This window comes from Sus scrofa, chromosome 9, assembly GCF_000003025.6.
Source record: "Sus scrofa isolate TJ Tabasco breed Duroc chromosome 9, Sscrofa11.1, whole genome shotgun sequence".
Lineage (NCBI taxonomy): Eukaryota > Metazoa > Chordata > Mammalia > Artiodactyla > Suidae > Sus > Sus scrofa.
Genome location: NC_010451.4, coordinates 27,207,032 through 27,220,419, shown reverse-complemented (window position 1 = coordinate 27,220,419; position 13,388 = coordinate 27,207,032). Strand labels below are relative to the sequence as shown.

General features: G+C 38.0%; 1 protein-coding gene across 1 annotated transcript in view; it reads left to right on the top strand.

Annotated features, from left to right (window-relative positions):
• SESN3 (sestrin 3) overlaps positions 1–13,181 on the top strand; it is a 71,967-nt gene extending 58,786 nt beyond the window's left edge. The window contains exons 8-10 of the mRNA XM_003129758.5: positions 473–663; positions 3,116–3,260; positions 5,214–13,181. Of these exons, the coding sequence (XP_003129806.4) occupies positions 473–663; positions 3,116–3,260; positions 5,214–5,300 (423 nt within the window). The 3' untranslated portion in view covers positions 5,301–13,181. The remainder of the gene's footprint in view (positions 1–472; positions 664–3,115; positions 3,261–5,213) is intronic.

Below are 13,388 nucleotides of genomic sequence, written 5' to 3'. Positions count from 1 at the left end.
CACATTTACAATAAAAAACCATTTGGTAAAAAGATCATACATCAGTAGTTATGGGCTCAAGGGCCCCCCACCCCCACCCCCAAGACGTAGTTGTGATGTGGTTCCTAAGAGCATACAGGTATGCATCAGACTCCGTGATCTGCCCGCCAGCCATGTGACTGCATAGGTTTGGTCACACAGGAATATTCCAAGGTCTTCCGGGGTCCTTCCAGATGAGGACAAAGGTTGCATAGGACTTGCCCACAGGAGGCAGCCAGAGTTTATCACCGTCGTGCTAAACCCTGGACCCACTGAGGAAACATCAGGGCACTCCCATCGACAAGCTGATGTGAAGCCTTCTGGGTAAAGCCACAAACTCAGGCTTAGGTGTGAAACATTTCCACTTGCTTGTTTCCCTGGTCGTCTTTATCAGCAACACAGAATTAAAGTGGTGAGTGGCCGTTTCGTAATTGGCAACATTTTACTCTTTTAGGACTATACCTGGGAAAATCACGGGTTCTCCCTGGTGAACCGACTTTATTCCGACATCGGCCACCTTCTTGACGAGAAGTTCCGCATGGTCTATAACCTCACCTATAACACTATGGCCACCCACGAGGACGTCGACACGACCACGCTGCGCAGAGCTTTATTTAATTACGTCCACTGTATGTTTGGAATCAGGTAGGGTCATCGTGGAGATGGCTTTAAATGTTTCTAAAGGAAACTGTAAAATTCTATCCTGTTGAGAAGTATACACTTCTGGGGAGAAAATATCATGTGCAGACTTAAGATTTTAAAAAAATTACTTCTAGGGAATTCCAGTTGTGGCTCCGACTACTATCCACGATGATGCGGGTTTGATCCCTGGCCCCCTCAGGGGGTTAAGGATCTGGTGTTACCCTGAGCTGTGGTGTAAGTCACAGACGCAGCTCAGATGTAGGCTGGCAGCTGCCGCTCCAGTTCAACCCCTAGCCTGGGAACTTCCATATGCTGCTGGTGCGGTCCTAAAAATAAAAAAAAAAATTTTAAAAAGACATATTTTATAGACAAGTATTTTTCTGTATTTAACTGTTATGAATTCTCTGTGGATATAGACATACAGTAGTTAGAATTTACTAAGGAGGGAAAAAACATCAGTAATCATTGGGGATAGGAGAGAATCACTCAATCTGAGACTCCTTCCTGGAAGACCTGAACATTAAAACACGCATATTATATCCCTTTAAATAGCTGTGATAAGTGGTTGGTTGGTTGGTTAGTTGGTTGGTTGGTTTTTGAAGGAATAATAATTAGAGTATGAATAAAACTAGGCTAGAACCTGCCCTCATAAAGTGTACATAATCTCACTAAGAATACTGAAGCAAAACTATAAAGTCAGTATGAACTAGTGGCCTCTAAATATAGAAAATTAGAATTGAGAGGTCAGGGAGTAAATGAATGAATGAGACTGAATGGTCTCAACAGGAAAGAAAGCTCTTTGGAGAACATCCTTTTTGAGCTAAGTTTTAAAGACTTGTATGGGAATAGATTTGCAGGAAATCTCTAGTTATGAATACATTCCCTTTGACTCTATACTATGTCCTTTCTGATTGTAGTATCAGAAAACCATTATGAAATGGAATTAGAATTTAATTTGTTAAGCAGTTTCTATAATTTGAACTCTTAAAGAGTCCCAAGTTTCCTGAAAAATCAACCAATAATGAAACACTCTACCTAGAAGATACTAGTATAATGGCAAATAACAACTCTGTTATTTGCCCATTTACTATCCTAGAGAGCGAGTTATCACAGAGACCTCACATTTCAAAACAGATACTGGACCAACCTAGTTAAGAAAAAAAAAAGTTCATAGGTTTTAATTCAATTTCTATAAATATTTATAGTATTCAAGACAGTAGATAACAAATACGATGATTCTGTTTCTCTGTTGCATGCTACTAAATAAAGCTTATACAAAATCCTGGAGATCCTTTTTTTTTTTTTTTTTTTAAACTGAGCATTATGTTTGGGTTAAAAAACAGCAGAAAATATAGAAGAGAACCCCCAAAGCTCCCTCTGCTACATTTACCCCCCTGTCCGGATGCCTCTGTGCCCGTTGACTCTGGTCTTTGTTCTCTCAGGTTCTGGATGAACTGTCTATGCTCCTGTGCACCTGGGCCCGCAATCCCATCTCCTGTTCTTTTCTCAAGATCCCTGTTCTAGCAATTCTCCCTTCTCTCTGCCGCATACTAAACTTTATTCTCTTGACCAGGTCTTTCACATTAATACATAAACATGCCTTTATTTCTCTCATCACCTTTAAAAAAAAAATCCTTTCTTCATCCCCCTTTTCCCTCTGGCTATTGCCCCATATTTCTGCTCCCATGCACAGCACATCTTTCTGAAAAAACTTGTGTATGTCTACGGTCACCATTTTCTCATCTCTCATTCTCTCTTGCACCTGACAAGCTTTCACTCCTACCACGCCAACAAAATTGTTCTAATTGAGGTCGGCAGGGACCTCTGCATGGCTCCTGGCAGTGGCCAGTTCTCAGTAGCATCTTCTTTGACGAGTCAGTGTCATTGGACACAATTGATAATTCCCTCTTCCATGAAATGCTAGCCTCCTGCCTTAGGGCTTAACACTTGTTCCTTCTCCTGGTATTTGCTCAAATGTCAACCTCTCAGAGAAGCCTTCCTGCCCACTCCATCTAAAATCACAACTCTCAGAAATTGACAGAACACTGTAAATCAGCTGTAATGAAAAAAATAAAAATCGTACAACAAAAAAAAAGAAAATCTCAACTCTCCTCCTAGCCCCCAGTTCCATTTTAATCTCCGTAGCTGTTATTGCCATCTGACATATTGTATGGTTATCTTTTTCATTTTTTTCTCTTTTTTTCTCCAATAGAATTTAAATTCCATGAAACCAGGGATGTTTGGCTATTTTATTCATTAGTGTATCACCAGTGCCTAGAAGAGTACATGGAAAGTACCTGGCACATAATAGGTACCCAATAAATATTTGTTAAAGAAATTAATGAACAAGCTTTTGGTGTTTAATCACTAGATAATAGATGTGTTCTTGATATAACTTTAGAAATCAGAAATTTTGATTTTGTCACTATAAAGCTCGTGATCATTTTGCTTATAGGTATGATGACTATGATTATGGAGAAGTTAATCAATTACTTGAACGAAGCCTGAAGGTTTACATTAAGACAGTGACCTGCTATCCTGAGAGGACTACGAAGCGCATGTATGACAGTTACTGGCGTCAATTCAAACACTCAGAGAAGGTGTGTTTCATGACTAAACATTTACCATAGACATATATTCAATATAAGAAGTAATGGTTATAGGAAGATGATTATAGAAAAATGATATAGGAAGATATTTTTAAAAATCAGTGCCATCCTTTTTTTTTTTTTAAATGTTGTTTTTAAGTGCAGGACTAATGAATTGTAACTAAATTTATGTTTTGTGTTTTGTCCAATGTGGTGTATAAAGTAAAAATTTAGCACTGACCTTTGAAAGATTGGATCTGAAGATGGATATTTTAAAAGCACATTTGGGAAACTGTCTACCATTCTAACGATTAATAAAAATCAAACCTACAGAGATGTTACATTAAGTATAATTGTATCTTGGCCCAGAAGACATATCCATTTAGAGAGTCTTTAGACATTACACTTAATCTATGAGAACAATAGTTTCTCATTCCAATTTGATGATTTGGTATTTTGACAAAATAATGCAGGACCTTTGAGCCAAATATATTATTCCATGAGGATATTTCTTTGGATTGAAATATATAGGACTCATGACTTAATACCTAATCAGTGTAAAGGATGTTTACCAACATAGTAGTATAGTATACGAATGGGCTTAAATCTTAGGTCTTTTGATCCTTTAAGTCCAAGAATCTTCCATTAATACCACAGTGTCTGAGCTTGAGAGTAAGAAAACCTTTCGTGGGCATAATACCCATTAATTAACACTATGACTTTGATAGAGAATATGATGACCTTGATACCTAGCAGACTTTCTTGAAGTCTTAGAGCCAATCACACATCAGATAAATACCCGTTTATCTCCAGCATCTGTCCTTCGTACATCTTTACACTCTGCTTATGTGTTTGCATTGGATTTTCTTCATTTACTTGGTGGTATGTAGAACTTCTCCTAGAATAAATCCAGCAATAGATCTCACCTATAGGAAGATAACAAAATCATTTAAATGTATCACATTTCTTTATAAAAAGTTTTGAAAATATATGGGTATCTATTTCAACCTTTCAGATGAGCTGTATCCTCCCCCTAAAAAGTTAGGTGCTTGTACCTAAAAGACTCAAGGCAAGCTATGCATATCTCAGTACTAGACACTAATTCCAAGCTGCTTTAAGCTTCAGATTTTCTTTTCAGTGTCTCCCAAAGTACAGGCATACTTCAAAGATACTGTGGGTTCGGTTCCAGACCACTGAAATAACTATGTTTACACTATATCGTAGTCTATTTAGTGTACAGTAGCATCGTGTCTTTAAAAACAGTGTACATACCTTAATTAAGAAATATGTCATTGCAAAAAAATACAAACCACCATTTGAACCTTGAGTGAGTCATAGTCTTTTTGCTGGTGGAGGGTTTGGAATATTGTGAGGATTACCAGCTGTAACACAGAGGCATGAAGTGAGCAAATGCGGCTGGAAAAATGATACCAATAGACTTGCTCAACACAGGTTGCCACACACCTTCATTTGCAAAACAACGCAGTATCTGCGAAGTGCAATAAAGCAAAGGGCAATAAAACGAGGTCTGTCTGCAGAGAATAAGAAATGTTTTTAAAAGCTTTCCAAAGAGTAAATGTTTACTGATAGGGCTGATTTTTAGCCATATAAAATTTTACAACTGGGAAAAAATATTAATGTGTAGGAAAATTGTTGTTTGTAAAAATTAGCTTTATTTTATAACCCCAAAGACTGATTGGCTTTACACAAGATCTATCCTAATGAAAGTATTGGACTTTTTAAGACTTGGAGGGGTCGTTTTTACTCTTAAAGCCATTTTGTATAAAGGCAGCCTTTGTATGAGTGTTCTGTTACATACACGCATCAATGTACCCAGGCACGTGTGTTTGTGCATGTACCGATGATACCCATGAAAAACCTTTGTGCCTGCCTGATATGTGGAAAAAAATTAATTTGTTCAGTGGTGTGTCATGGTCGTTAAGTTGGTAACACTCTCTTTTCCAGGTTCATGTAAATTTGCTTCTAATGGAAGCACGGATGCAGGCTGAGCTTCTCTACGCACTTCGCGCCATAACGCGGCATTTGACCTGAAACATCACCCGGGGAAGATGTCATGTGTGTGTAAAGACCTTTTCTCATAGGATATCCATCAGAAGCTGTTTGTGATGTAGCATCAAACATTATTCAATTCTCTAGTGTCAAAGTTTAGCCGTTTTTGGGGGGCGGCTGTAATGTGCAATGATGTGTTTTCGTTTTCTTGATGCTTAACATGACTAACAATTTGCAAAATAATCCTGAGGAGCACTACTTGGCATTGGTGGTAGTTGGGTTTTTGGATACTGATCCTAAATCATGAACCTGGTTTATTAATGCTTAACTTCAGTGCTTTGGGGTTTATGTGTATGTGTATTTTTGTTCTTTCCTTTTTTTTTTTTTTTTTTTTAAAAAAACAAGGACAAAGCGCTTACGATCTGCTCAAGCAGTTGTTTATCAGATATCAGAATTCACCAATGAATGACCTCCTCTTGGCCATTCTAAAATGTTCACGTTGTGTCCTAAATCTGGTGGAGGAGAAGCATGCGCTGTTGAACGAAGCTGCTCACAGGGCACACGTCTGTGTCTCTAGGAGATTATTTGTCAGGCACTGTTTAGTATTTTTGTTTATTTGTCTGTTTGGGTTTTTTTTTTTTTTTTTTTTTTACTGCTATTGGCGATAACATGAAATGTGATACAGCCATTGTCCATAATTTAATGTGAAAGTAATCATGATGAATTCTATAGCATGCTACTGAAATGCCAAATTCAGCTATTTTCTTTCACTCCTGAAACAAAAGTTTCCGTTTTCCATATCAAATGTATATACGAAAAGTGGAATTAATGCACAATCCTTTCTCTCGAGGACAGTAATCCTCAGTCATCGGAAATAATCAGAGCTCACAGTGCTGCTTACAGATCATTTAGTTGGCACATATAAACATGTACCCACACGAGACTGACCAAAAATTTTCTTTGCACATGTTTCTTTTCTCATAGTGTTTTCTGTATTGCAGTAAGCAGAGGAAGGTTAAGATACCTATATTTTTTTTTCCTCTTAGGCTATTAGAACTTATTTTCCATGGTTTTTCTTATGCTAGGTTAAGCAGTTTATTATTCAAAGGTAACAATTGTGTTTCTATGCATTAATGTGATTGAACAACGACAGCAAAAGAGTGCAATATGTTTAAAAAAAATACTCAACCAACTTTCCCCCCATTATGTCACTGCAGAAGTGTCCTTTTTAAAACAGAGCCATAAAGAAATTGTGTTGGAATTTCTTTATTGCACAAGGCTTTCGCCTTCCTGGGGTTGAACCATGTTCCTTTTGCAATGCCAAAGCATCCCCTTCCCCAGAAAAAATCTCTTCGGACAACTGGTTAAAAAAAAAAGATATCAGGTCTTTAAGGGAGGAAAAAGCATTCAAAAAGTCACATTTTTGCATTGGTTTCTGTTGCTGGATTAGACTATCTTCACAGAGCACAACATTATGTGTTTATAGCTTTAATTTGTATTATGTTAATGAACCAGTGAAGTGCCTAAAGAGATGCTCACAGCTATCCAGTAGGACACGACTGCACTGCTTAAACACTTTTTGGTTAATTAAGGGTGACTTGAATTTTACACAGACATACTCATTTTTTTTTTAAAAAAAAAGGTCCCTTTCTCCATAGTGAATAATATAGTTAAACTTTTCTGCTGGAGTTCCCACAAAGATTTCATTTTAGACTGACTGACTTGTTACATAGGACTTACTTTTTTTCTCTTATGCAAGAAGTGTGGACTGGTGTTCGGTTCAGTCATTTTTCCCCTTCCATGCATCATCTTTTTCTGGTACAATCCATTCCTTTGCTTTCTTTTAGGTTTTGTTTCAGATAAGAAAATAGAAAGATGACTGTAAACCTATGACTGTGTGGTAGTTCTGCATTTTTAGATTCCAGGATCTTATTTAAAATCTTCCATGGGAGGAAAAAAAAAATGACTAATATTTTTAAAGACAGGGTGGTTTATTTAAAAAGATTATTCAATGAACCCATGCCGGATCTATTCTGTCTTGTTTATTGCATATGCCATATGTTGATTTTATTCCATATCACATTATATAGATATGTATTAGCTACAAAGAAAGTGTTTAGAAGAATGGCAAAACATGAATGACAACATGTATAGCCATTTGACTTTTCTAGTTTTAGATCTTTCAAGTGGAGGGTATCCTTTATCCTTGACATGTGTTTTTTGTTTGTTTTACTAGCATTCTTTCAGTTAATAGCCCTAGTTTTTGTGCAGGTGACCTGTATTACAGGATGAAAAGTGATTTTTGTATATTGAAAAGGAGGAGAAATTCTCACAGAACACCATATGAGCTTTAGACCAAAAGGGGAAATAAGATTTAAGTAACTAAAATGGCCACTCAGTTTTTGTTTTTGTGTCCCCCCTCCCCGCCCCCCTGCCCCAGAAATGTTAAGTAGTTGGAGTTTGAGTTGTGGAAATATTAGTGCCTTTACTAGATCTCTTTCCTAGCAAAGTTTCTTTTTAGCTCAGCATTGATCTATCTCATCACTAATCAGGAAAATCGTTGACTTGGAATGACAAACAAAAACAAAACAATGTATTTATGAACCTCACTGAATCAGCCTAGAAAAGATTGACTTCTGAAGGCGCTAATGCACCTGCCAGGATGCAGCACGCGCAGCCTTCCAGGTTGGGAATGCCATTGTACAGCGAGTCTGCTGTGAGCTTCACTTAATGCAAACTTGAAATTCTGATGCGGTTTTCCAGGGTGGTATTTTTTCAGAGTATTGAATTTACTATGTAGTAATTTATAGGATAGCTTTTTATATTCAAATGTGATATTTTTCAAAGAGATACCTGGTTCAATTGGTGTAACGATGTGATGATACGATACACTCACCCACCCCTTGGGCTCACATTGTGCCAAATTTAGATGTGCACGTGGATGTGAAAAAAAGCACATGTGAATGTGAAGTCTCTGACTCCGTTGCTTATTATTTTCACGTGAGTCTAATAACCCAGTGATACGGATGCTTGATTGATGTCTCTTTTGAGTTGCAAGTTTTCCAACTTTAGTTGTAATTCTTAATTTCGCAGATCAACTAAAGACTCTCCCCGCTGAAAGTAAATCTTTAACCCAGTCCCCTGCGGGAGTGGCCAGGCGGGTCCCTCCTGGGAGCCTTCAGATTAGGCTTCCTTAGATGGACTCGTGACAGTTAGAGGAAGACAGGCTTTTGAGACGAAACAACGTATTTACTTTCCTCACCTTTTTGAGCTAAGTATATTGTCTCAGTCTCAGGAAGAATCTTTGTCCCATTTGGGGTACTTTTTAAACTAAAAATGGCTAATATGGGATCTGGGGCATGGCCTTGGCCTGTTATCATGGCTTTAAACCCAAGTAATAATGACAGAGCAACACAAGACTGTCTTAGAACAGCAAACTCAGTGTAAAATTGGTATCAAAACTGTACTTGAACCAGAGTCCCTATTTTAATCGTGTTATAAAGTCCCTTAAAGATCTTAAATGCTTCTAAAAACTAATTAACATATTATTTCTGAAAAAAAAAAGTTTCCCATCTTTATAGAGTTTTTAAATCAAAAATCTTAGATTTTTATGCTGCAGAAAAAATGAAATTATCAACCAACAATTGAAGAGCTATACTTAAAAATAGTTCACCATTTCATGCAGAGTGCATGCATATATGATGGTAGATTTCTTTTAAACTCTAAGGATCATTTGTTCGGGGAAAAGAACGAATTTCAGTGCAAGTTGTAAAAATGATCTGCACTGTGCTGGCGACACAAGGTTTTTGTTTTGTTTTATGTTGTGTTTTAAAGACAATGAATCATTCCTCTGGAAAGCAAGACCTTAAACTCGTCTCTTTATCTAAGGGGACTTTTTCTTCTTTTATGCAAATAATCGGTCTTGCATGGAGTAAAAATTATGCAACAATACTGTTTATAAATAGTATATGAAATTTGCTAATAGTACAATTGAACCGCAACCTGAAAGACATGTGGCTCCTCTATTCAGATCAAGATTTAAGTTGCCTGATTTCGTACTCAGAACCTGTGGTGGCCATCGTCATAAACCACGTTTCCTGATTAGATCCCTCTGGAGACTGAGAGCCAATCGTCTTTCCTTAAACCAGTACTGTACCATGAATGTATTCATCTCAGTCACAGAACGTCAATGCCCCCTCTAGGTGGAGCTTACTACTTCCATGCTGATTTGGCTTCGTTAGCAGTGTCTGCTCAGGTGAGACCTAGAGCAAAAAGAGCTGGGGAGAAATGGATCGTGGAGGTAGAGGTACCTGTCAAAGCAGAGAGAGCCCTGTGAGGAAGGAAGAGTTTTTCAAGGAACGCATGGACCACAATTCTTAGGGCGTGGCAGCCCTCAGCATCACACACCTCATCTAAAGGAGCACTTCCTGTTGCGGGAGCTCCTGCCTGCATTAAGCCCACCCTTTCCTGCCTGCTTTCTCTTCCTCCAAGTGCCTCAACCTCTACCACACTCACTCTCCTCCCTTCCCCTCGGCCCATCTTGGTCTGAACGCCTTCTCACAATCCAAACCAAACGTCACCAGCCACCTGCTGATCGTCACCAGCATTTACTTTTCCTAGTTACTTTTTCTCCATTCATTAAGAATATGATTTGTCCCAGCTCCTCTCAATCCCCCCACCGTCTAGCTATATTTTGGCTGACCTTTGCCCTAGACCCCCTGCCAGATCTTACACAGCACCGCGTGTAATCCCGCCAGTCCCATACTGTTCTCCCCTTTCCCAGCTGCCAAAATATCTTGCTCTCCTCTACCTCATCCCCAAAGAGCCTATAAACTCAGAGTATCCAACCTTTTCATGGATTCACTCTCTGTTGTTCAGTAATACTACTTCCATATTTTAAATAAATCATAGAAGATTTTTGCCTTCTATCAAAGTAGGAATCTTTATATTTATACATGATACAGAAATTGAACTATTTCTTACCATGCAGAATTTAGTGTTTAGCAGGATTTTAAAAATGATTGCATTGCCATCCTAACCTGGATCTATAATAGGTAATAAGTACCTGCATTAGTCCAAGGTATTTGAATGTAACGTTAAACTTCTCCAGCAATCCAGATCAATCTGTAACCCATCAGTGGAACAGGAAATGTCTGGCATAGGAATGGGAGATGTTTCAGACATTTGTTTTATCGGTGTCATTTGGGCCCTGAAACAGATTTCCAACAGGAGGACATATGATAAAGGATGTGTGGGTGGTCCCATTAGATCACAGAAGCCCATTTCACGTATAATATAGATAAAATACCACAAAGCTGGCTCCGTAAGTGTTTGCTCAAGCTTCTGTTGGTTAGACTAAGCTGCTAGCCCCTATTCCTACCCTGTTCTCATTGGGGGAAATGAGCTGTGGGGTGAGAAGGGAATGCATTGCCCTTGTAGTCCTTAGTCCCCTGGCTGCACGTCCCGGTATAGCCAGACAGTATCATTAAGGAACAGGAAATGCACGGAAGGGGAAGAAGCGAGAGGTCTTCCTCTCTAGCCAGTGCCTGCTCAGTGGAGGGATGTAGTTTCTAGATGAACACAGTCAGGTTTCTGACATGGGGCGTGTTTGTCCATCAATGGTTGTCTGACCTGAAGACAAACTCCACCCTGTTTGAAAGGACAGAGAATCATAGGCTACGGTGGTCTGCCGATGGCCTTCACGCCCAGTCGTGAACTACTCCACCTGACAACCGAGTCTAGTACCTACCCTGAAGGGCCCAGGAATGAATAGAATAGATGCCTAATCAAAAAATGAGACTTGGATAATGGAGACTGAGAGGATGGTTTTTTGTTATGAAATCAAATGTCCTGAAATGTTTGTTCTCGCTTTCAATCAATTACGACTGTACCACCATGAATTCCAGAAATGAAAAAGAAGAAATATGGGGGTAGTTGGGGGATGACTATCTGATTCTTTTCACTGCTTGTGGAAATCTTTGAAACAATGAAATGCATACTGTAAAATAGCCTTTAGAACAAACACCCCATTTTACAGCTCATAGGACAACATCAAATGTTAGTCTAAAGATGATAAATATAATCTGGGGTATATACATTTGCTAAAACAGTCTATTTTCTTGCACCCCTCAATGTAACCTCTTTAAAATGAATGTATAATTTTTAACAGAAAGAATATCAAAGGGAGAGGGACTCCCTTGTCTTTAATGCTAAAATAGTGTTTATGAATCCTGATTAACTAAGTATATGCATTATGATACTTACTCAGTGAAACTGATCATACATTTCTCTTTAAAAGAATCAGTCTTTACAAACTGTCAGCGGACTCCCAGATGTGATCAGGAAGGATCAAAAGGTAGGCTAAAGGAAATGTGTCAGTTGGGTAGTCAAGAAGTTTCCTTTGTGACGTTTGAGTCTGTTTTCTCCTTTCTGAATTTCACTGGTTCTCTAAAATAAAAGATAAGAGTTCAATGGTACCCTTGCTCATCAAGGAAAGTGATCCCAACTCTCTATCTAATGCAGATATTTCCTCTGCCTCCATCCATCTTCCCTGGACAGAAAATATGGTATTTTTCCCCCTTCCTCTTTTCTCTTCACATTTACTCTTTTCAACCCAAAATAAGATAGACACAGAAAGCAAACCACAAGCCGGTTTGGCATCTTCTCCAAGCTCATAGAATAGTCATAGCCACATGCATGGTTGGAGCAAGGTTACAAAGAACCCTGTCAGGTCAACTTGGAACATGGCCTTGCCACTTGGATTAGCTCCTTCACACCTGAAAATAACTTTCCTGGTCATGGAAAAACTGGATGTATCCTTCAGCTTATGAAATAGGATTTGAACTTGAAATCTTTTTTTTTTTTTTTAAATCCTGATTTTGCAGGGCAGCTACATCATGAATGTATATATTAAGACTTCGTAGCTGAATTGCACATGAAATCAGATTGCCAACTTCTTATCTTTCGATTTTAGACATCATTTTATCCTTAAGTTGTGAGTGATATATGTAGCATGCTGTGAAACGTCTGTTAGAGTTCTTTAATTCATCAGTATTAATACAGAATTATCTTTTGCGTTCCTCGGTACTTTTTATTCAGTGTAATCAGAAGCTGTGATGTTTTGCCTTTGTAGTCCTGTGCTTTGTTACTGTAATTTTTTTTTTTATACGAAGCACGTGACTTTGGACTAACGTGAGGCGGATGACGTGATCTTTAAGACTGCTATATTTAGATCAGTCTCTTACTATATAAGGTTTTCCATTAGAATAAGCTTTTATCAAATAGAGCATTGATGCCATTTAGGATTCACACAGTTTTCAGTGTCAGATGGTGGTCTTACATTTATAGTTGCAATTCTGAAAATAGCAAACTTGGTAAACAGCCACTTTAAACTTGTTCTGGCAAATCTGACCCTGCTGTAGATGTAGTCTGAAAATAGTTAACCATATAAGCCTTTGCAACTATTATGCCCTCCACATGAGTCAGCAGTTAAGGAGATTATAGAACCCATGAAAGCTTTTTTGTATGTATAACTAGGTTTTATTTTTCTTACGTTGCTGATTTTACAACTCGGACTAAAGCTGACCGGAATGGATCGGTTTATGTGTAATATTCTAGTGCTTTAATGCCTCTCTCTCTCTTCTTTTTTTTTTTTTTTTTTTTTTTTTGGAGGGATGGGTAATATTATTTGAACAGATGCAGAAGGAACTGTTAGCGAGTCAAGGCAAACACATTTGAAATAAAGGAACTGTGTATTAACATGTTAACAATTCATAACTGCACTTTTTATGACATTTTGAAAATCTATTTATAGGTACAGAACAATGGGTTTTGTTAAACTGTATCACATTTATACTTGCAGAAATTTATTTCATTGTTATTAGTAGGAATTTTATTGGTTCAATAAAATTGGCAAAACTGAACCTTGATTATTTTCTTTTATATCTATGTTTATATGAATATTGGAGTAGCATTCTTGCCTAGGTTTGTTTCTGCTTCATTACTGGACATGAATTCTGAAAGACATCGGCGTTGTCAGCGTCATTTTTGCCCCTGACTTATTCCTGAGCCATGATTTTCCTGTGTCATTTCTTACACTCGCTTGATATTTCATTAATACAATACTCCAAT